The sequence below is a fragment of the Xiphophorus couchianus genome, chromosome 6, assembly GCF_001444195.1.
Source record: "Xiphophorus couchianus chromosome 6, X_couchianus-1.0, whole genome shotgun sequence".
NCBI lineage: Eukaryota > Metazoa > Chordata > Actinopteri > Cyprinodontiformes > Poeciliidae > Xiphophorus > Xiphophorus couchianus.
Window position 1 is genome coordinate 4660728 of NC_040233.1, and position 23455 is coordinate 4684182.

Consider the following 23455-nt stretch of genomic DNA (forward strand, 5'->3'; position numbering starts at 1 on the left):
TAGAATATCCAGAAAGTTTAATCAAGAAAGAGCGGTGATACATCGTAGGTCCAGCATAGTAAAAAAAAAAGGTTTCTCAAATAAACAAAAAAGAGAATGGAGCTCCGACTTTAAAAAGTTTAGTTAATTTGTCACATGTAATCAAAATAAGTTTGCCAAACTTGCTTTATTTACGTTTGCTTAACATTACAACCCAATAAACTTAATATACTTACTTGGATGAATTTAGTTTGATTACTTGTGACAAAGGGGCTGTTATTTGATTGTCTATAATGAGTGTAACAACTAGAGATAGCAGGTGATGGACCAGAGATGGACAGCGGCATCAGAGGGAGTTGACAGAGTCCATAGGATGGATGGAGATCTGTGTGAAAGCGAAGGAATGAGACGTCTTTCGTCCTGACCTCCACTGTATGCCTCTCCTTCGCTCTGAGCGCCCATTGGCTCTCACGCGTGAGTACCTCTCATTAAGGTTGGTGTCGCCACAGGAGCTGAACCACCATCCCCCTAAAAGTGAAGGAGATGATGTGTTGTCCAGACGTTACGACCACTTACAAAATTCTGCCAGGTGGGAAACGTCTACTTTACCTGATTGGGGGTGGGAACATCTGGATGCCCAGTGGCGGCCGTTGTCTCTGTCCTTGGTGGAAAACACCACTCCCGTGTGGTTGCTCAAGGGGTTGGGCAGACTTCCAGACAGATAAACGAGTCGTATGGTATAGTTACTCACTGGGCCTTCGAGGTAAAATCTGTATTCGATAAAGTGTCTGTTCTGCTTCCAGTCTTCCAGCTGGATGTGAAGGACAGAGTTCCCCTGCGAGGCAAGGGAGTACATTTTCTTGAGGCCCAGCCAAAACTCACCTGTGAGAGAAAGAGGGGCCAACAAGTTTACCATGGACAGGCAGAGGGACAAAAACAGAGGACCCAAAACACGTTACAATGAATTGTTTTTGTGATGACAGAAAATGGGACCTCCACAAATAATTATAAAAAGTTTACCACAAATAATTTGACATTTAATCTGTACAAGTTGATGGAAAACAAATTTGTTAAAAAGAAAATATGAAAGAAATAAGAGTTACAACAACAAAGTTGCAGAATTGGACACACTAAACTCATCCTTTGTTGAACTGTCTTTTGATTTAATTTCAGCATTCTGTCTTCTTTGGTAAGAGTCTGTCAGCATCCTACAATATGCATGGAGTCACATTTCCAACATGCCCAAAACATCTGCGGCTTATTTTAGTGTCAGGTCTGCAGAAAGGCAATACTCGAGCAATATTTATCTAAAGCTGCGGGTCTTTAAATAGCATTAAAATTCAAGTAGGTGAACCAAAATGTCATGGGAATGACTGAGTATTCCATCATTCCACGGTTCCTATCTCCACTGGTCATTTGGCAAGAGGCTGGGTACACCACAAGGCAACATAGAGACACACAAGAAAGAACAACCATGCATACACACTCACACCTAAGGACAACTTAGAACCTAACAGTCATGTTTTTGGACTGTGGGAGGAAGACGTTGTTGCTGCAACAAAACGGTGCTACCAACTGAACCACCATGCACCACTTTATCTCCACTGATGAAGATTCACTCACATCGGCATACAAAATGCTTGAAGTGTTTAAAATGGCAACAGACTTGACCTTATTTTCTGATTAATTCAGCTAATTATTATTTGTCCAGTTGGTGGCACGCTAAGATGGTCAAGATTAGTGAATGTGACAAAAAGTAACTCTCCATTCTGACAAGCACATTGTGAGTTTCACAGCCTTTATCCCAAAACGTATGCAATATGTACATTTAGCAGAGACGTATGTTATGGCAACACAGACTTTATATACACGTCATGGGACCTGGTGTTTGATCAAGTGTATTGCCTTTCTTCACATTTAAATAAAGACAAAGCCTATTTTAAATGCAGCAGTGTATGTGGCACTGAAGTGGTCAACTTATTGTATTAGACAAATCTCCGAGATTAACTTGTGGAATCAGATAATTCAAACAGTCTCTCACCTTGCAACTCTCCAAATCCATTTTCATACTTTTCCCATGGCTGATCAAAATTCATTGATCCATCTCTCCTTTGCTGGATAACTGTCGCTCCACGACCTAAAGGCAAGAAAAGTCAGGAACTGCACAGTAAAACAAATTATAACAGCCATTTTCTAGAATCAGCAAATATATGTCATATAGAAACTCAAATCTTTTTGAAACCTTGAAAATATATTTGTTTTCTTTTTACTATCAAACAGTTTGATCAAAGCTTTATAAGCTTAAACAGTTGAAAGTACCACATCTGTTGCTGATTCTTACAGCAAGGCTTGCAAAAAATCCTGAGTTGGGCAAACAAGGAATCAGCGTAAATTACTGATTAGTGGTTTATCCAACAACTTATGGATCCAAAAACAGTCTAAATGTTGCCGTGTGGGAAAAAATGTGGCATACCTCTGCTCATATCACAAAAGACCATGAAGGGCTCTGACCCGTTGGGTTTGATGGCGTAGGTCCCGTTTGCCCGTTCCCCTCTGTCAAACAACTCGCTGCAGTCTGACGGGAAATCTGCTGCAAAAAGAACTACAGGAAAGAAAAAAGAATGGAAAGATATAAACAAAAGCAAAGAGTGGTGGTGAACACTAAAAGGATACATAGGGGAAAAAATCAGAGTATTTTTCCTGATGTTGCAGATGACACAGGAAAGAGAATGGAATATTGATGTTGTTAGGCTAGCATTAGCAACCTTTACAGAAAGTAAATACAGAATAAACAGAGTAGATACATCAGACCCGATTGGGTCTGAATTAAAAATAGTATCTTCTCTTATAATCAGGATCTAGTTATGGATCTAGGAGATGTATCCCTTGTTGTGAATCCATTTGCAGAAAACATCTTAGAGTCTATGCCTGATTCTAAGCTCTGAAGTCAGCCATTAAATCTTTAAATCTTCTTCTTCTGTTTACTATTCATCTCACTCATCGTCGCGCTGCTGCTGGTGTCAGAGGTCAGGAAGGGGGCGGCTGTTGGTAATTCAGACATGGAGATCTCTGCCATCTTCTCAAAGGTTTCCTGAGCCGATGCGCTGGCTGCCAGCTGTGGACGTGAAAGACAGAAAAACATTTCAGTTCGCAGTCATAATTGGCACATCCACTCGTAGTGGTTTGTGGGCTCCTGTTCAGCAAAAAAATGTGCTTTAAAATATTAGTTTAATTTGCAGAAGTTAATATGCTGAAATTGCTGGGAGATTTGGAGCCTTTACTTTTTCCTCCAGCAGCTTGATCTTCATGGTCTGGTGGTCCAGATGTCTCCCTTGTTCCACCATGGCTGCCAGCAGGTTATTAATGCTCTGCTCCTGGCGCTGGATCACTTCCTGCTCAACAAGTGAATTACATTTACGGTTATTAGATTCCTGTAAATATGAAGTATATGGAGAACCAAGAGGAGGAAAATGTGAACAGAACTTGTTAAAAGTCAGTATACTGGAACTGCTGGGGATTCATAATGCACCACCTTGTTGTGCTCACAACAACACTGACAGGTAGCTTTTGACGCTTCAGACGCTTGTTTTAGGCCACAATTTTTATTTTTTTTATATTGATGAAATAGTTCTGGTTCCACAGGCAGAATATTTAACTTACAACATGACAAAAAAATATTTTTATAAGTGAAATAATCAGCCAATGAAACCAGAACTTTTTAAAATCAATATTAAGGAGTTATTGATTTAAAACAAGCTACTCCATCTTGCTAAAAAGTTGCTTGTAAATTAGTTTTGTGTTATTTAAAGTGTATTTAGATGTCTGCACTAGAAATTAGATTTTTAAAAATACCTGTGTTTCTGCAGTGCGCTTAAAAAAAAACTACTTTGAAAACTGTTTTTATTTTTTCTGTTATTAATCTAACACCCTAACATGGGCATTAAAACTGGAAATTGGACCAAAACCTACTCGAGTGAGTGTGTTTCTAGCTTTGGTGGGTTAATTTTTTGGCCCCTATTTAGTTCCATACTATAAAACAAAGCTAAATGCAGAATGAGAACTCAAGAGTTTGCTTGATAAAAAGTTGACATTTGATTATTTTCATGAAACGTATAGAGACTTTAGGGTTTATGTTCAAACCATCTAACATTTCAGAAGCGTGCGGCATGAAATTAGAAACCTTCCCTGAACACAGGTCACTCACTCTGAGGCTGTTGATCTCTGCTGCCTGCCTGCCTGTCACCAGGTCCACAGACAGGCTGCTCAGCTTCTCCTCCATGATTTCCACTTTGTTCAGAAGTTGGCCTTTCTCCTGCAGGATGCTCTCCACCTTGACGCTGATTTTCTCAGACAGCTCCTTGATCTCCTCGTTGTGCGTGTTGAGCACGGCGGCGGTTTGCTTCAGCTCCTCCTCGCTCTCCTTGATCTCCCCGGCCAGCGCCGTCAGCCGGACGAAGGAGCGGTCGAAAATGTTCAGCTTCTGGAAGATGGTGTTGATCTGCCCCTTTGTCTTCTGCACAAACTCCCGCATGCTCTGGCCAAGCTGCAGGAGGCCGCTGGACAGGAGGTGCACGTCGTCCAGGGGAGCAAACAGCGAGCGGGTTTCAGGCAGAGCCTCCAGGTCCAGGACTGGAGGCTGGCTGCTGTCACAGGGGACAGGCACAGAGGCCAGGACCAGGAGAAACACGACAGGAACCGGTGTTGTTTTCATGTTTCCCCCTCCCCTGGTGTTTGTCTGAGCTGTCAAGCTATCAGCTGGCTCCTCGGACAAAGAGCCACTGGGTGAAAATTTATAGCTTTATCCTCCCTCTGGTCAATGATTAATCCTGATCAATATAACAGCATTTAAGTAGAGCGATGACAACATCAAAAAAAAAAGTTAAAGATCGATGTGTTTTTTGTGTTATTAATGGAAGAAGCAGACAAGAAATTACACATTTGCCCCACTAAATGTTTTTGAATTGAATCGACTGCAGGAAGAAGTAAATGTTTTAAACGTTAATGGAGCAGTGTTGTGTGTTTTCCAGCTACGTCGTGTCATTATGTAGCACAATCGAGTGACTATGTTACCTTCAGGTTGCTATAAGAATGCTATGTATATATCAAGTCAAATATGACTTAAAAGAAATTTGATTTTATAGTTGGGCCTCTGTCTCTTTAAGAAACTGCTCTTTTTGAAATCTCAACCAATATTTTCGAATACCTACTTCAACGACTCTGATGAGCTCAGATTTCTTCCTCCAAACGTCTCTCTCAAATCAAAACCCTTCGAATGCGAAGAACCTGCGGCCTTGTTCACGAATGATTCGTTTCAGAGTCTGTTACATGACAAGGCCGTTCCAGTGAGCCAACAAGCTTTCCGAACAGTTATGGTTACAGCTGATTTGTACTCGAGGACGATGCCAGCTGGGACAGACATCTGAGCGAACTGAAAAACGTCTTCAGATTCCTCCATCTGTTCTACGTTTCTGCAGTTCTTTTGCCAAAGGTCATCCCTCCCCCACTGAGACTGCGCGCCCCTTTTTCTCCAGTAAACGTTTACAGTTAAGAAGAAGCTACTAGCAGAATAACAGCCAGTTATTTTTTCCTCACATGTCCAGAATAACCGAATACGGCTTAGACTTGCTTCACTTTGCAATCTGAAGAAATGTTATGTTCTCGCTAAAAGAAGAATCCTCCTTTCTCTGACAGTAGCACTCTCCATCCCCCAAAATGCTCATTTGGAAGGCAAAATTATGCATTTTATTATATTTTTTACTTTCCTGCCCTGAAAATCTACATCTATGCGTCAACAACCGACAGCACATTTCTCAAGTTGTGTTTTAATATTATTCCAAGCTGGATTTATGCCTCACATCTAAATATGATTGAGCTGTAAATCCTGCTCTGAGACTAGATTTGAGAAGATTTTTTTTTTCTTGCAGTCTGGCCAAACTAACGGCAGCATGTGGTCAGTCTGTCAGCAGTTTTATTTTTTCTCCAATAAAGATTTGCTTTTTTTCTTATCCTCCCTCTGATCAAACCGCAATCCCTCTCAGAGTCACTTGTCTGCTGGTAATGGAAAAAGGAGGATCTTTTACTAATTCCTTTTCCATTCATGGCAGGGCAAATGACCTAAATTGCAGTTCTTTACTCAGCGTTTCATGGGTGTTGCTTTGTTTGTTTTGCTTTGGACTTAGACTGAATTATCCACAGAGACGTTTGTGGGTTGAAATTGATGGGAAATGCAGTTCCTGTAGGACTCTCAGGCCCCGAACAGAAGCACAGACACAGTAAAAATAAATGGGAAGAAGAGATTTACAAGGAACAGACATTAAAAAAAAAGTGAAGAGACTCACTGGACCATGTCAGGGTTCATTGGAGTCTGGGAACATCCATTTAAATGTGCTAGGACACTTAAACACAGAAATTATATGTAAGTGTCCTAAATTTTTCCTTAAAATTTGAACCAAACCAAGGTTTTGATCCCTGCAATTATTTATTACGAGTGGGAGAGAAGTGGGAAGAAGGTCAGAAGAGTTGTTGCATGTGAGTAACGTTGCAGTCTTTAAGTGACTCTCCAACAGGAGCCATCATGCCACTGAACATAGCCACAAGTGCTTGGAGTACCTTTAAAACAGTTGTCATACCACACAGTACAGAAACCTGAAACCGTTATGCAAGAAGGGCCCCATGCGTCCACTCTGCACAGAAACACAAACAAACTCCCTTGGCAGGAACTCCTCTCAGACGGACACAATCTCCGTGGTCGGACGAGTCCAACTTCACGGTTGGGATGCTGTTGTCAGTTTGTAAGACAACTATGGCTGAACATTTCTTATCCAGTATCCTCATGTCTCCAAATATTTTTAGAGTTATGGCTTCTTCCTCCCTGAGTGGCATTTGACCCCATGTAGGTACAGTGGACTCTTTCGTGTTCGCAGTTTTGCATTTGTGGACTTTTCTGTGGAATGAAGCTCCAAAGTATTCAATGAAAGTTAGTGCAGTTTTTCATAAAGTGCATCTAAAATCTAAGAAGGAAAATACAGCTTAGGAAGCTGAAATACTTTGGCACAATGTTACTTGACATGCTATTGGCTGGCTCTGGCAAAGGAGTCAATCAAAAGGCAACATTCATTGTCCTTTGCGCTGATTGGCTGTAGTCCAAAGACTGGAACTATGGAACACTGCGGATGTTAGCGTCTGCTGTATACTGTATAGCGCCCTACTATACAGAGGAAACAACACAGTTTCCACTGTATACAAAATACAAAAACATTACACACAAAACAATACTGAGGTCAAACAATCAGGGAATCCACAGCTTAGTGTTGGCTCCAGAAGCTGCAGGATGCATATTATGATGCATAATGCATATTATGTAGGGGTGCACTGATAATTAATTGGCCCAGTGTTCCTTAATTTTGGATGAGCAGCGCATACTTGGATGAGAAACCATCTTATCTACATTCAGAAAGTCTGAAAATCAGCCATTATCCCTTTCTGTTCTCCCGTGACACAGGGCTAACAGATGTGTGTGCGTGGTTAATAGTCAATAAATTGTTGCCAAAAAAAAAAGGAAAGTTCGGCTGCCTTATCACCATTCAACCAAAGGAGGCCAGTAGTGAGAAGGTTTTAGGGAAATATTGCGGAACTAAACATATTTACACAAATCTGTCAAAATTTGCATAGAAGCATAAAGACAAAGTCTAGATAACCTATTAAGCAGTTTCTCAGTGACCCTGAATATTAAGGTATATTTAGTGTTCGAACTATTAAAATATACTTAGACCAACGAGTATTTATTGATTTTACCTATTGTGATTGTGATTAAAAAAAAACAAAAACATGCATACAAGGTTCTGGACATTAACAAAAGCAGCAATGCTGAAAGTCCTATTATGGCGAAATCCAGCTGTTGACATGTATGACTTCAAAGTAAGTGATTGGTTTTACCACAATATATCTGCCTGCAGAGGTCAAACAGTCTTGACCCATGTGTTATTATGATCCTCTGGTATCATAAAGAGTTGGGCATAGATGCTGCTGCCCCAGAAGAAGATGCTGGTCACGTTCTGAAAGAGGATCCATAAAGAACGAGCGGCATGCCACTCTGAACATGATCACACAGGAGCCACGCCACAGCGGATTAGGGTTCTCATACCAGGAGGTCTGTTTGTTACCTATGTTGCCTTTTTAATTCTGGTCAGCACTCAGCTTCTTTGCCCCCCCCCCCCCAAGTCTTGCTCACATGCATCAAACTTCAGACACTCCTTACCCTCCTCCTTACATTTCTAGTCTGGTCTCGGCTGCCGTCTGGAGGAGTGGGTGTGGTTCTCTGAGTCTATGCCTCCCTCTCAATCAGTCATCTTGGCTGGACGGGAGACAACGTAGGAAGGCATGTTGCTAGCTCCTCCTCGTTCAGACGCTCTCCTTCACACACACACACACACACACACACGCGCGAGCAAACCCAGCTTCTGTTATGGCAGGGGCCGCGTGGTGGCATTTCCCAGACAGCCGAGGCATGCTGCCCTCCCCGCCTGCTGAGGAGACAGACAGCAGGCAGAGCTGAGCAGCAGACAGCAGAGGACCGTCCAACAGCGAGTGGAGGAAAGTGCTGAGCATGTCCCGAGGTAAGAGCTGACAGACTATTCACCTTGTAGCATCTCTCCAGGCTGCTCGCCGCTGTACGGCTGGGTACTTAATCAAAGCCGGGATGCTGAACGCTGACCTTGACCGCTGAGGGACAGGAAACTGGCTGATCTGAATTCAGGGTCAGAAAGTAGTTGATCTTTACTGCGACTTGACTAAATGCTGGGAGTGAACCTACAGCCTTAACGTGAAAATTAACAACACCTGTGAGACAAGAACTTTGTCTTTTAAAGACACAGCGCTGCTCCTGACATTTAAACGTGCGTCCCGTTGAGGAATTCAGCTGAACTGGCAAACATGCGCGACCCATGTGAACACACACATAGGCGGCACACTTTCTATTTTAACCCCCGCTATGTTAACATCCCGTCGCTTTCTTCCTTTGCGTGAAGCCCCTGGCAGCTGTTTCTGCCATGCAACGGGAGCTTTGGATGCCACAACTCCGACCCTGTTGCTGTTGGAAGAGGACCAGGACGAGTCCGGCGGGCCGAAAAGTCCAGAATTACTGAATAAGAGATCATAGAGGGTGAAGGGTTTCTAGGAACTCTGAGGGCAGTTTGTGATGAATCCGAGTTTGACAGGGAAAAAAAAAAAAGAGAGACAGAGTGGAAGGGGTAAGAGGGAGCACAAGTCCAAACATTTGGCTTCGGTTCCTAAATCAACTCTGAACAGAAGATGAGGTTCAGAGCTATGTGCTGGAAAAAGCCACAGGTTGTACGGCCAAAAAAAGGGGGGGGAGAAGGAAGGATTTTTCCAGGAAAAGAACAAAGACAGTGAAACATGCAGAAATATGCATACTGTGGAAAAAAACAAAGAAACACGAAGAAAGAAGATGAAAGGCAGAAAATGCTCTGCTTTTTTAGTTTAACTGTTGAGAAACTAAGTTTATAAACTGCTTCAATTTGGTAGCAAGCTGCTGCACTGTGAACGATCCAACCACAGAAATAATCCCGGCGTGGTCAGAAGGCCAAACAGGACGACCATGATGGCTGTGTAGGTATGTCAACACATTCCCACATCTAACTAACTTCAGGTCCAAACCCGTCCAATCAGGTGTTGATGCACATCACACACCTGTTCCATCAAGCTTTTACACACTGCTATGTTTCTGCTGAGGCCACAGGACTGGCTTGAATAGTTTTCATTCATTCATCCGTCTCCCGTTGTACTAATACTTTGTTACATGTTAACGGCAATATTGGGGGGTGAGGGTGGAAAAATGAGAAAATGTGAGGAGAGGAAATGGAACTGCTGCGTAAACAGTCTTCACCCACTTCAAAATAAGAGCATTAATATAAATGTCAAACAACTTGAAGGGCTAAAAGTCAATAAAAAAAAACTTCACAGATGCCAAACTTTATTCAACTGACAGTTTACAAAACAGCCAAGAAAATTAGTACTTTAGAATTTAACCGGAGAAATTATTTAGGGAATGCTAAATGTTTTCAAAGTTAGCAAAAACGCAAAAAGGCTATACCAAACGTAGTCCCGCTATTAGCCCCTTAGTGGATTCCTGGATGTGTGCCCACAACTGAGTTAAGATTAGAGGAATAGTTTGAGACTGCTTGTTACTACTTAACCTGCAGGAGATAACTCTCTTTTTAACTTCAGTTTATTTAATTCCAGGTTAGCAGGTTCTGAAGACTGAAGCTATTGAGGCTAGATGAAAGGGGACTTCAACCATAATAAAGTTTTTCCCGTTTAAAAAACGTTACTATGCCTTATGAGTCAGCTAATTTATGAACCATTAAACCACTGTCAAGGCAGCCATCTTCACAAAAGCAGATTATTATTTCCACAGGAAATGAAGACTGGGGGAGGTGCTCCATAAACGATCTTCCTGTGTGACAAACATACTGAGAATAAAACATGTAATGTGTCCAATTGTCAAAAAAACAAAACAACAACAACAACAACTAAGAAATCAGATTCCTTCACAGCACTATGATATTTTTTCCTTCCTTCTTTTACTGTATTTTATATGCAGCAGTTTGATTTTCATGCCAGGTTATTGGTGGTGCACAACCTCCTTCCTCCATTTGTGTGTAAAATAAAACACACTAAAAGCTAATCTGTTGACTGTTTAAGCTTTTGAGAGAACTTCATATAAATTTAGGTTTTAAATAATGACCGTAAACTGAGATATTCAAAAGTTACGAGGAAAAATCCATTTTTATGTAAATGGTTTACAGACTTAATCTGTCCCAAAGTGACACTTTAGGGGTAATTTGTGTGTTAGAGAGGCAGCAGGCACCTTATTAATCATCAGTAAGAAAAGAGCTGGGAGTGAGAATGGGCTGGGTTGGGTTGCTGTGGCATTTTGGTTTTCTATTACTGGGTGTGAAAATTAAAGGTTGGATCTCACAGAGCAACAACTTGTCAATCAAAGTAACCCTGTATCACAGAAAACCACACTTTGTTTTTTAACTTGAGGTTAGATTTTTAAGTGAGAATATAAAATCATTAGTTAAATATTTATAGATGTCATAAAGGACTTCTGTCCTTTTTGACATGTATGATAATATGAGATACCCTCCTCATGCAGGTTTAATGGCTTTACTTTCTCACGACTAGAAATCCTGCACGGTCTCCCTCTGTTGTTTATGCCAATATTCTGGACACCACTAATATGTATTATGTCATACTGTATGTCTTTGCAAGTGTCATCAATGAGAGAAGTCATTGACTTAATACGTTTTGGCCTTAGCGGCATCTAATTTTGAAGCTTTTGTCATCACTACTCTTAGAGATTGGCCCTATATGCTGTGGTTTTTGGTGAAGAATGCTGTGGACAGACATGGTGTGATTATGAGGTTTGCGCTGATGCAGGGGAAGTTTGGAGGGACGTCTCAGCGGGGTCATATTCACCCAGAGGAGACAGCCAGCTGCTGTGGGAAAGCAAAGCTGTCCCTGGAAGAAGAAGTGACATTTCTCTTCAGGATAGATTTAAATTGTTTCAAAAGATGAATTAAGAAGTAACAATCTCCTTTGAAAAGTTCAGTGTGCAGCAGCAGCAGCAGCAGCAGCAGCAGTGCTGCAGCTCCCAGCGCTGCTGGTTTGCTGGGGCCTGTTTGGGGTTAGGCGAATATTTTAAAGTTTTGTTTCTTGGGTTTCCTGTGAGGTGGGCCCACGGCTCCGAGCACAGACAATTAAAATATGTGCCATGGACATGTGGACATAGTTAGGCAATGACTCTGGAAAATTACCTAACCCTAATTCTGCTATATTGTTTCCTCTGTGGTAACCTGGTCTGGAAGAAATGCACAGGTCTATATTTATAAGTAGGAAATAGAGAGCTTATTGGCAACAACAGGCAGCTTTGATCACATGTCTGGTAGATGGTTGAAAACCAGCTGTCTGAAACCGGATCTTCCGATTATCCCGGAGACATCTAAGCACATTTTCAACAAGTGATTTGTCAAAACACCCCACACAGCCTCAAAGCTTCCCATAAAGTTATGAAATTTGGTGAAAGTGAAATTCACAATTTGTGCTAGTCTGTTTTTAAAGCTTGGGCACAGTGGTCTTAATGATCTATAGTTTGTAAACTACCTAGGAGTCGTCCTGATATGTGCTTTAGCTTCTGGTACACGTGTGTGTGGGCTAAACTTAAACTCTTCAGATTGACGGCTGACAGATTCCTGTCAAAGTCAAAAGTCCTGATGGGAAAAGAACCTTCTGGAACAGACAACAGAGCCGGCCCAAAGTGTCAGCAAACTAAGGAGCATCCCTGAACATCAGCAACCTTCCATAAATGCTTGAATTTAAGCACAGACCACAGATCTAAAATGTTCATTTGTCTAAAAAGAATGAGAATATTTCTAAGTTTGATTTGATGGTTGCAGGATTGATAAATTAAAAGTTTTTAACAATAAAATAAAAAAAGTTTAAAGGCACTGTAAAGTTTACTTTGTAAAAGCATTTTTAAAAATCCTCATAGTGTGATCGTTACAATCTGATGCCACGTGTTTAAAGCTTTCTTTGTGTTGGAGCGTGGGTTTGTCCGTCAACACATCTCAGCAAATAATAACCTGTTATCGCAGGCTGGTTTAAGCTCCGCCCCCTCTCTCAGATTCCATCACATCTGGATTAAAACACTGAAACCAACTCAACTTCTGCATAAGGTCCCATGTGACCTTGGGCCGGCCCTGAACAGAAAGCGTTAAAGCATGAGGGAAATAAAAAGAACGATCATGTTTAACGTTTATGTCACTATGATAAAGTTTTCAAGCCTCAAGACCTTCTTTGGTATTCTATGTAACAGACTGATCCAAAGTAGAGCATCGTTAAGAAGTGGGAGGAACATAATATGTAGAGTTGTGTGTATTTAACCTTTGCTCTGACACTAATTATTAAAATCCAGTGTAACTGAATATTAATATTATTGTAACATATATGTAATATGTAATATATGTAATATAATGTAATATTATTCCCAGATAATATTATATTATTTAGGTTAAAACAGCATTTATGACAAAGGGGACACCCTAATATTGACCCTTTGCAACTACATCACTTAATCATTCAAAGCGCCATTATGTAGATTGGAAGTGAGAATCGGGAATATTGAACTGAGCGGCTAAAGTTGTTTTTCCAAGTTGTTTTTGTCAGTTTATTCATGGTTTCTATTTGCTAGAATCAAGCTCATTTGTCTGTGAAGCCAACACACCTGGTTGGGGCTCATATTTACAGAAGCCTGAACTTGGACCAAATTTTCCCGAAAACATCTAATTATATTTTGCCTATCATTTCAAAATCCTGATGTTTATCTCTTAGCTTACAAAAGGAGCTTGTCACCCATCTTTGATTTGCAGATTTGTTGCTGTTCACCACTGGCCATCAGAGGGTGCGTGAATGACAGACACTCAGATTCTTAGCAGGGTAACTTGGGGGTGTTTGTCTGTTTACTGCATAGTTTGCATTGTTTGGGGCTGTGGCTTGGTGGCTGCGGCGCCTCATGATGACAGCAAGTTCCCTCAGAGGCCGGTGGTCAGGGGAGGAAGAGAAGGGAAGGTAGGAGGAGAGAGGAGGCCAGGTTTTAAGGAAGATAGATGACAGATAGTATGGGAATTCTCCATGGATCAACTCATTAAAGAAGGGAGGAGTGAAAAATATCGTGCGGCTATGAACTAATTGACCCATATGTTAGAGGAATTCATACACCACTAAAAGTAGATCCAGAATGGGAGAGAAGATGCTGAACTGAAGGAGAACCGTTGTGGAGTAGTGACTCAGAACAATGGCTGCCTGTGTTTATGTCTGTAGGAGTAGGGCTTTTTTTTTTCTTTTTTAGCGATGCTGCCCATAACTGCTGGGCGAAACAGTCACAAACTATTTTCAGCTCTCGTCCTGGAAATCGTGGCTGTAATCAAAAGATCAGGCCAGCCTCTGCTGAAAAAACTGCTGCTTGGTGCATGGAAGAAATGAATCAAGTCTTTGGGAAAACAAGAAAGTTAATGGGTGGAGAAGGAAAAGCACAGCTACTGAATGTTTGGGCTTTCTACCTTGTTCTGCATGCCAGACTCTCAATTTAGCAACATGCTTAGTGTTATACTAAAAGAAATTAAGATAACAAAATGCCAAAATGTTTGTTGACAAAATTTAAGCAAATATTGACATATCTTTTTCAGATTGGACAAGTTCAGCCAGACATTTTGTAACAAATTGATTTACATTTTTAAAAACATTGGAAGTCCACCAACCCTGACTTTTATTCCTGTTGCACGTTTACCTCCCTGTTTACAGGTCTCATTGCCCGTCACAAAATGGCTGAGAATGGAGTTAAAGGGAAGCCCCCATACTCGGTGGAAACCCCGTACGGCTTCCAAATAGATCTGGACTTCCTCAAATACGTGGATGACATTGAGAAAGGCAACACCATCAAAAGGGTTCCCATTCAGCGCCGAAGCAAAGGATCCCGGGCCAGCACACTCCCCAGGCACCTCAACTCCTCTGGTTCTGGCTACAAACAAAATCCCTGGAGGTCGACCGGAGCTCTTGACCCCAGATCCCGACCGTTCGCCAACCATCACCATGGGTGTTCCTCTTGGACTTTCGATCACAGGCCGCTTCTCTACCCAACGGGGCTCACGTCCCTGACGGAAATGGAAGCCAGGATCAAGGAGTTCGACGAACAACCTCTCGGAGAGCATATCCGGCCTCATCTCTTGCGGGCCTCCAGTTTGCCACTCACTGTGCTGCTCAGACAAGAATCCGAGTCCACAGATGACAGGAGCAGCATCCAGAGTTCAAGAGATCACCTCGGAGGAAGGAACACCTCCTGCGAGGACGTGTTCCTCTCAGACAGCCCTCGCCCACAGGACTGCTCGGGGCTGCTGAGGCGCCTGACCGAGGCTCTTGAACGCGTCGGAGAACTCGAGATGGAGGTGAGGGTTGTTCCTGAGCTCAGAGCTCAGATCTGCATCCTGCAAGAAGAAAGGGAAAGACTCCGTCTGGGCTTGGTCCACCACGTCCCTCCATCATCAGTCAATGGCACCACAGATCTTCATACTTCATCACCCTATGGCAAAGGGGATGTCCTGAAATCCCAACGAGAAAGTCATGTCATGTTTTCCAGAAATCACAGCGTCACAAGCAAAATAAACCCCGTGAATGATTGGAAAACCAGCACAGATCTGGACGAGCTGCTGACCGTGACGTCCCTGCAGGCTAAGGTTGCGGCGCTGGAGCAGAAGCTCCATGACACTGAGCAGGACCTCCAGAGGATGGTAGGACTCCTAAAGGAGCAGCAGCAGGAGAGCAGGAGGAAAGATGAGAAGATAGAATACCTCATCAGGAACCCGGGGGTGTGGGTCCGCGCAGAAAGGGTGGTGGTGGACCAGGAGGGAGATGAGACCATTGTGAGGTCCATCGAACCAGAGCGTATTCCTGCCTCATCCGTCATCTCAAGAACTGTACCCTCACATGCTCAGAGGCACCAAGACTTAATAATGTCTGATGGGGGCACAGACACATTCATTATTCGCCATATTAAGAGAATCAAGAGTCTCCTGGACCAGCAGTGGGAGTGTGTGTGTGGACAGTTCGGAGAAAAGGGAAAACCCCTGAAACATCTGGATCCAAAAGTCAACTCCCTGCAGCAGGAGATGATGGAACTAGTTGACGTCCTCATGTCTGGACACAAGCACCATGAAGACAGCGATGGGCAGAAGATCCAGGACAGAGGTGATGCTTTTGGTCATTTTAAGTCTCTGATTTTCCAAATGTTTCAGGCATAGTGAACACTGTTACACTGCAAAAACACAAAATCTTACCAGGTACTTTTGGCTCAGTTTCTAGTGGGAATATCTTAGTGCACTTGAAATAAGACAAAACTGGAAAAACATGAGCTTGTCTTAAGTCAATGTGTCCTTAACATTGATGAAAAATTATTGCTTCCTCTAGCAGGTTATTTCACTTATTACATGATATTTTCCCATTTTATAAATGAAATGGTCTGAACTTTTTCATTTATATAAAAAGTGCTTGTCATGAAACGCTGAAAAGTTACTTTGACTTCTTTCAAGTGTACTAAGATAGTTCCACTAGAAACGCAACCAAAAATAATTGGTAAGATTTTGTGTTTTTGCAGTGCACGGGTTACAAAGGCAAAGCAGACAGTAGGTTTTCAGTGCATGTAAACTGGATCATTAACCTCAAAGGCAAAGTCTTACCAAAGGAAGAAAAATCTAATCATTGTTCTTAATCGTCTTAAAATTTTTCCTAATAAAAGTGAACACATAACTTAAGTCAAAGCTTTACATAATTTTCTTTTTAGTTTTTCTTGGAGGATATATTCAGAAAACTACTTCTGATTTAAAGTTAAGAGTGTCATTGTTTTCAACTCCAGACCAAACATGTAATGTTTTTGAAATAGCTGCATTTCGTTGTTGCAAAATGACAATATGTATCTGTAGTTCAAGGTCAGTAAGAAACCAAGAAAAACAAAGTAACTGTAAAAGTATTTAGCCCCCGTTAACCTGCCCAGTCAGAACATTTTTTGAAACAATGAAACCAAGAAAAAGTGGTATGCTAATGTATTAAGTTCAAAATATTACATGTATCCTCACACACAAGTAATCCAAATGCTTGAAGATAAACAAACACAGGTTACTAATAAAATGTCTCCTGCCACGTTGACACTACATACAGACTTTCGCCCGATCACAAAAAATCTAAATATAGTGATATACAAATGTAGGAACTGTAAGACTGTTATAATAATGTTTCTTTCATTTCTGAAGCAAGTGTTTTATTTGTTTGTTATTTCGTTGTTGTGCCTTGAAAGGCAAGTGAGAAAAAAACATTTTAGATGTCTCTTTCCTAAGTTTGTTCTAGAAATACTTTTTTCTGCCATGAGAGGCACCGATGTAAAACATCTGGTTTTACCAACCAACTGCTGCTTAATTTATATACATAGTAAGATTGTTATAGGGTAACCTTCTACACTCAGTAAAAGTGGCCCTTAACGCAAATTAGGGATCTCCTGCCACTTATCATGCATTAACATTAATGAGATACTGTACATTCATGAGGATGCCAATTTTGGATTTTTTTTCTCCAGATATTCCCAAACGTTAGCATGCCATGTAGGTTCAAAAATGTCAGATCAGACACAAAGAGAAGTGTTTTGATGTAAAGCGCTGTGTGCGAAGGGATACTGAAACTGCACCAACCCCACGATGAAACATGGTGTTGGCAGAAAGCTTGTTCGAGGTCACAAAAGACTTTAGACTAGGGTGGAGGTTTACCTTCCAGAAACATGAAATCAGAACCACAACTGTGGCTTTCAGTCATATTTATGTTTTGGAATGACCTACACAGGTTCAGAACTTTGTGGTTGCAACATGACAAAATGTTGCAACCATGAGAGCAAAAGGGTTGTAAATACTTTTGACATGAATCAGGTTTTCCTGCCATGTGAACCCAAACAGGAGGATCAAACAGGATATGATCCAAAACTGATATTAAATGTCCCTAAAGAGTTTGTGGCACTTTTTTAACCATTCAAGTGTCTCTTGAGACACTCAGGAGAAGTGCGGCAAATGTCGCTGTCGGACAGCAGGGAAGCGGGGGCGTTGTCCTGTCAGACCGTCGGTTCCAAATGCAAACACACAAACTTGTAAAAACGCACACGGGGTCACTGCGACCACGCCACCAGGCACAGAGTTTAAAGCTCGTGGTATCCTCATCTCCTAAGACCACGTGAGGGTTAAAATAAGTCAATTTATCAATTATCAGATGTATAATCTCATCAGCTGGATTTGGTGTTGCTTATGTTTGATCTCTTTGTGTGTATTTGTCTTTTCTTTAGCCTCTAAGTCCACCCTGGAGAGTGATGGAAGCACCCAGACTCTAAAAAAGCTGCAGTCGGTGGATGCTAATGAAGGGTTAGTGGATACTTCTCAGAGACTTCTTCAGCCTTAACGCTTATGATTATTGGTTCCTCTTACTGAAATTGAGGCTCTTTAGGCGTTTTTTTTTTCTGACCAAAAAAAAAAAAAGACTTCTTGATTTTGGTCTGGGAGATGAATACCAGTCCATGTGAAGCTGTCAGTTAGACAAGACCCACATGTCTAAAGCCGAAATGAGGGAAGGCAGACAAAGCTTTAAATACATGCTTCTTTCATTCTTTTAGGTTTAAAGACTCATAAGAAGAACAATGCAGAATCTGCCTCAGAATATTCATTATGTTTAGTTTGTGCTTTCACTTTCAGCTACTGAAGCTTCAGAATGATTTGACTGCAATTAGTTTTGACCTTATAAAATGAATAATGCATTTGAGCTATATTACATAAATCCTTGTCTGGTCTCAATAATTGAATCAGGGAAATGGCCGACTGACCCTATTCTTAGTCAATTATGATGAGAATCTAGAGTCTAAAAAGGATTTCTGAGAGCAAATCAAGTCAAGCTGCTTTTATCAATTTAAGGTCATCGTCAGGATAGTAGATGCAGCTAAAAGGTGTTAGTGAGGATAAAATGTTCATTTCATTTCACTGTAGATTCCAAATGTCCACAAAAGGAAGTGCGATTGGCCAGGACAATGGGAAGCTGTGTGGGGAGGCCAGTGTTGTCCCTCGGGGGATGGAGGCCACCCAGGTGGATGTACACCCTGCAAAGAGACGAGTCCAAACCGATGAGTCCAAACAAACATGCCCAGAGGGTCATGCAACACCGGTGGGAGCGATATCAGGACAAACAGATGGAGGCACCGTGTTGCTGGAAGCTGAGGGTCCAGAGAACAAGTCCAAAACCCTGGAGGACAGAACTGGCTCGAATACGAAGGGAAGGTGAGAGCACCATAGACTCTGAATCAGTGTCTGTATAAAATAAATCCTATTTTGACTGTCGAGATACAGTATGTCTCTTACTTGTAAATGCTTTATTGGAGCAGATTTTGAAACAGGAGGCAGATTATCTGTACCATTCCTTCACTTATGTTCTCTTCCACTTCCAGGGACATATTGAGTGCAGATTTTATGTCTGCTTGTCATTTTGTTAAGGATCACATGGACATCACAGAAAATCCAAATGATGATATGGTAAATACCCTTTTCATTAAACTCCTGGGAAGGAGAAAACATTAATGTAAATCAACTTTACCAATAGCCTAGGACTTTATCCTCTCAGTCAGATAACTGATGTAAAAACCTAACATGCAGTTTTATTCGCAAACACTTAGGATTCCTCTATCAGTAGTTTGATCATGGACATTTGGAATCGATCTGTCGTTTTCTGGGTTGTGACTTGTGTGTTCAAATGGATGAAGTTGTGTAAAATTGTACTAGAGAGATTGGTGGATAATTCTACAATATGAGCTGGCCCAATGATGTACAAGCTTGAGATGCTTTGATTGAGAACTTTCTTGGTTTCTGTCCAGAGGCAAGCTCTGGTAACAATGTTCCAGCACTGGTTTGGCGCCGCAGCGGAGGAGGCCTCCGAAACCAGCAGGGTAGCTGCGTACCTGAAAGAAGTAAAGAGTGAGGCGCCACCTCTGCTGGCGTTCCTTGTCAATCTTGCTGACGACAATGGCAACACGGTGCTCCATTACAGCGTGTCCCACTGCAACTACGGCGTCGTGAGCGTGCTGCTGGACACGGGTAACACGGTTGATGGTAATCTTTGCCCTAGGAAATGCTTTTGCTGTACTGTAGTTGACAATAGAATCTCTTCTGTAAAGGCATGAGTGATGTAAATGTTCAGAACAATGCTGGATACACAGCTGTGATGCTGGCGTCGCTCACCGCTCCAGATGGGCCTGCTGGGATGGAGGTCGTCCGAAAGCTAATGGAGCTGGGAAACGTTAATATTCGCTCCAGTCAGGTAACACTGCACAATCAATCTGTTGTCAAAAAAAACAAACAATCATGTTATGTCAAGACTTTCTTTTTGTTTTGAGAGTCGTTAAAGTTTGAAGAATTTTAATGGTCAAAATTTGTTTCTCTTACCACAGACAGGCCAGACAGCTTTGCACTTGGCAGTGAGACACGGTCGAGTCGTCATGGTCCGCTTGTTGCTGAGCTGTGGAGCCGACGCCAACATCCAGGACAACCAGGGAATGACATCCCTCATGTTCGCATCAGAACGAGGCCACACGCACATTGCCAGACTGCTGCTAGAAAGAAGTCAGTGTGACCTGACTCTGACTGACAAGGTAAGACTACAGCCAACAGCTAAATCCAGTTCAGGTTCATCTCAAAGTACGGCACTATCAGCAGTCAGAGCTCCAGACTTCAACGACAACATGCCACCTGTGAGACTTCTTGATCGATTGCTCCGATCAAGAAGCCACCGACAGGAAGGAAACCGTTTACAGGTTTCCTTCCTGACTGATTTTTACTCCAGCCATCTTGAAGAGAGATACCTTCTGTGGTTTCATTCCGATGTGGGGAGAATGTACCAGGACATCCTGCATGTTCACTGCTAGCTGCATCAGACCAAGTATGGCCTTTCTGTACAAGAGATACCCTAAGGCCAACTTGAACGACACTGTGTTAATATTTCCCAGCCCCGGGCTCCCAGATTGTGGGACAGAGGAGAGCCTGACATCTTTGTCCACAAGGGTGGGATTGTTTGTTACTTGCCAGGGAAATTCAAGTCTACAAAAGAAATCCACTGGGATGAACCTGTTCCTCTTTTTTCTCCTGGCTCCTATTCCTTTGAGAGATGGATGGATCTCAAACTAGAAGGAATAGTTATTTACACAAGGTGTCTTGGGTAAAGCAAACAAAAAAGACTACGCAGATAAGATACTGAAAGTTCATTGATTAGTCGAGCCAAATCTCTTTAAAAACTCATCAGTAGAAGTAGATTATATGCTTTTCTTTGCCGTTTGTCTCTACTAGTACTGTTCTAGTCTGGTTTGTTAGGTGTGTGTTTGATGTTTGACAAATGGTTTTCTAATCTAAGCATTTCTAGAGGGGCGTAAAATCGATATAAATGTCAGAATTGCAAAAAAAACAAAGAAAAAAAGTCTCAAATGATGTGTTGATGTAAACTGTTATGTCTACAAATGCTAACATTGCTAACATTTGCAGGACAGGTCTTTTTGCCAAAACTACAACAAACGTTGACAAAATGTCGGACCACCTCAATTTGTTTTGCCAGTGTTAATGTGCGTCTCCCCCACTTCCTTTCTTAGCGGGGCCAAACTGCGCTCTCCATTGCCAAGCAAGGTTCCCACACTGACACAACGGCCCTCCTGCAGGCCCATGCTAAGGCTCGAGCTCTCTGAAAATTGGAAACTCAAGATCCGCCAGTTCATCATCTTCTTTGCTTGAGGCACCTAAAAAGAGGCTAAACAGTTTATTTCCTGATAGTGTTTTGTATTTTCTGAACTGCTGCATGAGCATTAGCTTTTAGCCTTGGACGGGAAGCCATCAGATCAATAAGACTGTACACAATCAGTTATTTACAGCTAGGAATGACTGGTGGCTGTTGATGCACTATACAGTAAATATGATTTATTTCTTATGTTTTCATGTGATTGTTACAGTTTTCTCAGATCTTTGCACAGCTTAACTCTGCAAACTATGCAATGGAAAAAGTATTTATTCTTAAAAGTTTTATTGCATATGAGTATGACTTATGGGTAACAATCAACATGTTATATACTGTATATGTGTGTTTAAAGGGACGTTTTTAGCAGCCTCTAAATATATTTCTGCACTTTCCATCCAAATTAAATAGAAGAAAGCAACTGATGCAAGCAAAAATCATATCCTTCTAGGTGTTAAAATAAGCTGCACACTGTATATCCTTCAATAAATCAAATACAATGCTGTTTCTGCTGTGGTTTCTAGAAATGAGTGTTGCATGAGAAATGCGGCCAGCAGGTGGCAAAATTCCTCCATTTCAACCCATCCCAGCAAAATCGCACACATCAGAAACCAACAACACACAGAACTGACTTGTTCAAAACGACAAGGTCCGAGGGATTACACGGGATCCTTTTCGAGTGCGAAAAGATTTGTGCTGATTCCAGCATGGAAGGGATGGGGAGGGGGAAGAAAGAGATTCACCTGCAGGTCAGAGGTGAAAAGCAAGTACGTTCGGTCAGCTCACACACCTAACGTGGGAAGAGGCGGGGCTGCAGAGGGATGTAAGGCCTCATGTTTGCGAGATAAGACAAAAGGGATTGAGTGCGGGGGGAGACTGAAAAGACGCAGGTTTTCTGTCTGACAGAGGAAAGCCATCTCATTTCCCTGGAGGATTTCTCTCAGCCACGCTGGGGAGCCCTGCTGCAATGACCCTGAGCAAATATCCCTCAGAAGAAGAGGGAGAGGTAGATGGAAACGGGACGCTTTTCCATTTCCCAAAATGTGTAGCTCCATCAAATGAAAAAGAGGATTTTGAAAAGGTAACATGTATTTCTCCACATCCACTAAATTAAGCCGGGCTTCTTAGCCTGTGCACCTCAGCATGGGTATGTTCTCCCATCCCCCACCAAAACAGGCTTTAATGTCACAATGAATAAAGGGGCTCATCTCAGCCTTTGTGCAACAGTGAACATGTGTGACACCTCTTTCGTCCGCTGAAGGCACCAGTCGACCAAAGAAACAAAGAATTACATATATGTGTATACCACATAGCTCTCATACTGGGTCTGCAAAAAGAAGGAAGCTGAGTCTGAAGACATTCACCCTGCTTTCCTTTAATAACGATAATGGACTGGATTTGTCTACTGCGGGGGTTTCTGTCCGCTGATGAATCACTTGCTCAATGGACGGGAGTAAAACACTTCTCAGCCAGCGGCGGTTTACAATGAGAGGTTTACAGCCAAAGCGCAGGTTTTGTAAAAAAACCAATCGGCTTTAGTGGTTAACAGGGATTCCAGGCAGAATAGATTCTTACGAACGCTAATGGGTTTTAAGGACGCCACCGATTTGCTACAATGGAAAAAGAAATAAAGCACAATAAAAATATACAATACCTTATCAGGAGGCGGCATCTTATGTTTTATTTGTTACCGGATAGATCAAGTGCATCGTCAGAAGTATGTTCAGTATCCATGTTCGCTGGGTGTAAAACGCATTCGTCTGGCTTGTCTTTTGGAATAAATACGTCCCAAATGGTGAAATAAGAAAAAAAATGGAGAAGCTTGAATTAAAAAAAAGGAAACTCAAACTAGCTAGAATGCGGCCGAAAGTTACAGAAGACTAATGACAGTACTGACTGTACTAAACACCAAACTCTGAGATTAATCTGTATCAAATTATGTTTGATGCCGAAGTCTCTGAGCTCATATGGAGATTCAGAACTTGGCCGGTGAAGTCAGGAGTAATGTTGGCTGAGAGCAGTAGCGTAGAGACCTAACAAACCGGCTTCCTATTGTAGC

The 23455-nt window shown here is 42.0% G+C and overlaps 2 protein-coding genes across 3 annotated transcripts; one reads left to right on the plus strand and one right to left on the minus strand.

Moving 5' to 3' along the window:
* LOC114146780 (angiopoietin-related protein 3-like) lies at positions 1-4784 on the minus strand. Of its 2 annotated transcripts, none has more exons than XM_028021128.1 (7): positions 4184-4784; positions 3261-3371; positions 2965-3094; positions 2453-2581; positions 2021-2116; positions 589-861; positions 1-507 (listed from the first exon to the last, which is right to left on the minus strand). In XM_028021128.1, exons 1-7 carry the CDS (start codon positions 4688-4690, stop codon positions 326-328), a joined length of 1428 nt encoding a protein of 475 aa, XP_027876929.1. In that variant the 5' UTR covers positions 4691-4784; the 3' UTR covers positions 1-325. The 2 variants fall into 2 exon arrangements, with proteins under 2 accessions (XP_027876929.1, XP_027876930.1); XM_028021129.1 differs by having other exon boundaries at positions 2977-3094; positions 4184-4775.
* A 3227-nt stretch (positions 4785-8011) lies between these two features.
* On the plus strand, positions 8012-21901 carry LOC114146779 (KN motif and ankyrin repeat domain-containing protein 4-like). The gene is made up of 9 exons (XM_028021127.1): positions 8012-8594; positions 14362-15801; positions 17930-18005; positions 18621-18908; positions 19076-19160; positions 19499-19718; positions 19799-19941; positions 20072-20272; positions 21260-21901. The coding sequence occupies exons 1-9, from the start codon at positions 8585-8587 to the stop codon at positions 21350-21352; spliced, it is 2556 nt and encodes an 851-aa protein (XP_027876928.1). The 5' UTR covers positions 8012-8584; the 3' UTR covers positions 21353-21901.
* The last annotated feature ends 1554 nt before the right edge of the window (positions 21902-23455 follow it).

What these genes read in the sequence shown, in the direction of transcription:
- LOC114146780 (XM_028021128.1), bottom strand. Translation starts at nt 4,690, where the DNA reads ATGAAAACAACACCGGTTCCTGTCGTGTTTCTCCTGGTCCTGGCCTCT. An exon ending in GACGATGAGTGAGATGAATA is followed by an intron (nt 2,582 to 2,964) that starts GTAAACAGAAGA and finishes TCTTTCCTGTAG; the next exon opens with TTCTTTTTGCAGCAGATTTC. An exon ending in CTTTTGTGATATGAGCAGAG is followed by an intron (nt 2,117 to 2,452) that starts GTATGCCACATT and finishes TCTTGCCTTTAG; the next exon opens with GTCGTGGAGCGACAGTTATC.
- LOC114146779 (XM_028021127.1), top strand. An exon ending in GAGCGTGCTGCTGGACACGG is followed by an intron (nt 19,719 to 19,798) that starts GTAACACGGTTG and finishes TCTTCTGTAAAG; the next exon opens with GCATGAGTGATGTAAATGTT. An exon ending in TTAATATTCGCTCCAGTCAG is followed by an intron (nt 19,942 to 20,071) that starts GTAACACTGCAC and finishes CTCTTACCACAG; the next exon opens with ACAGGCCAGACAGCTTTGCA.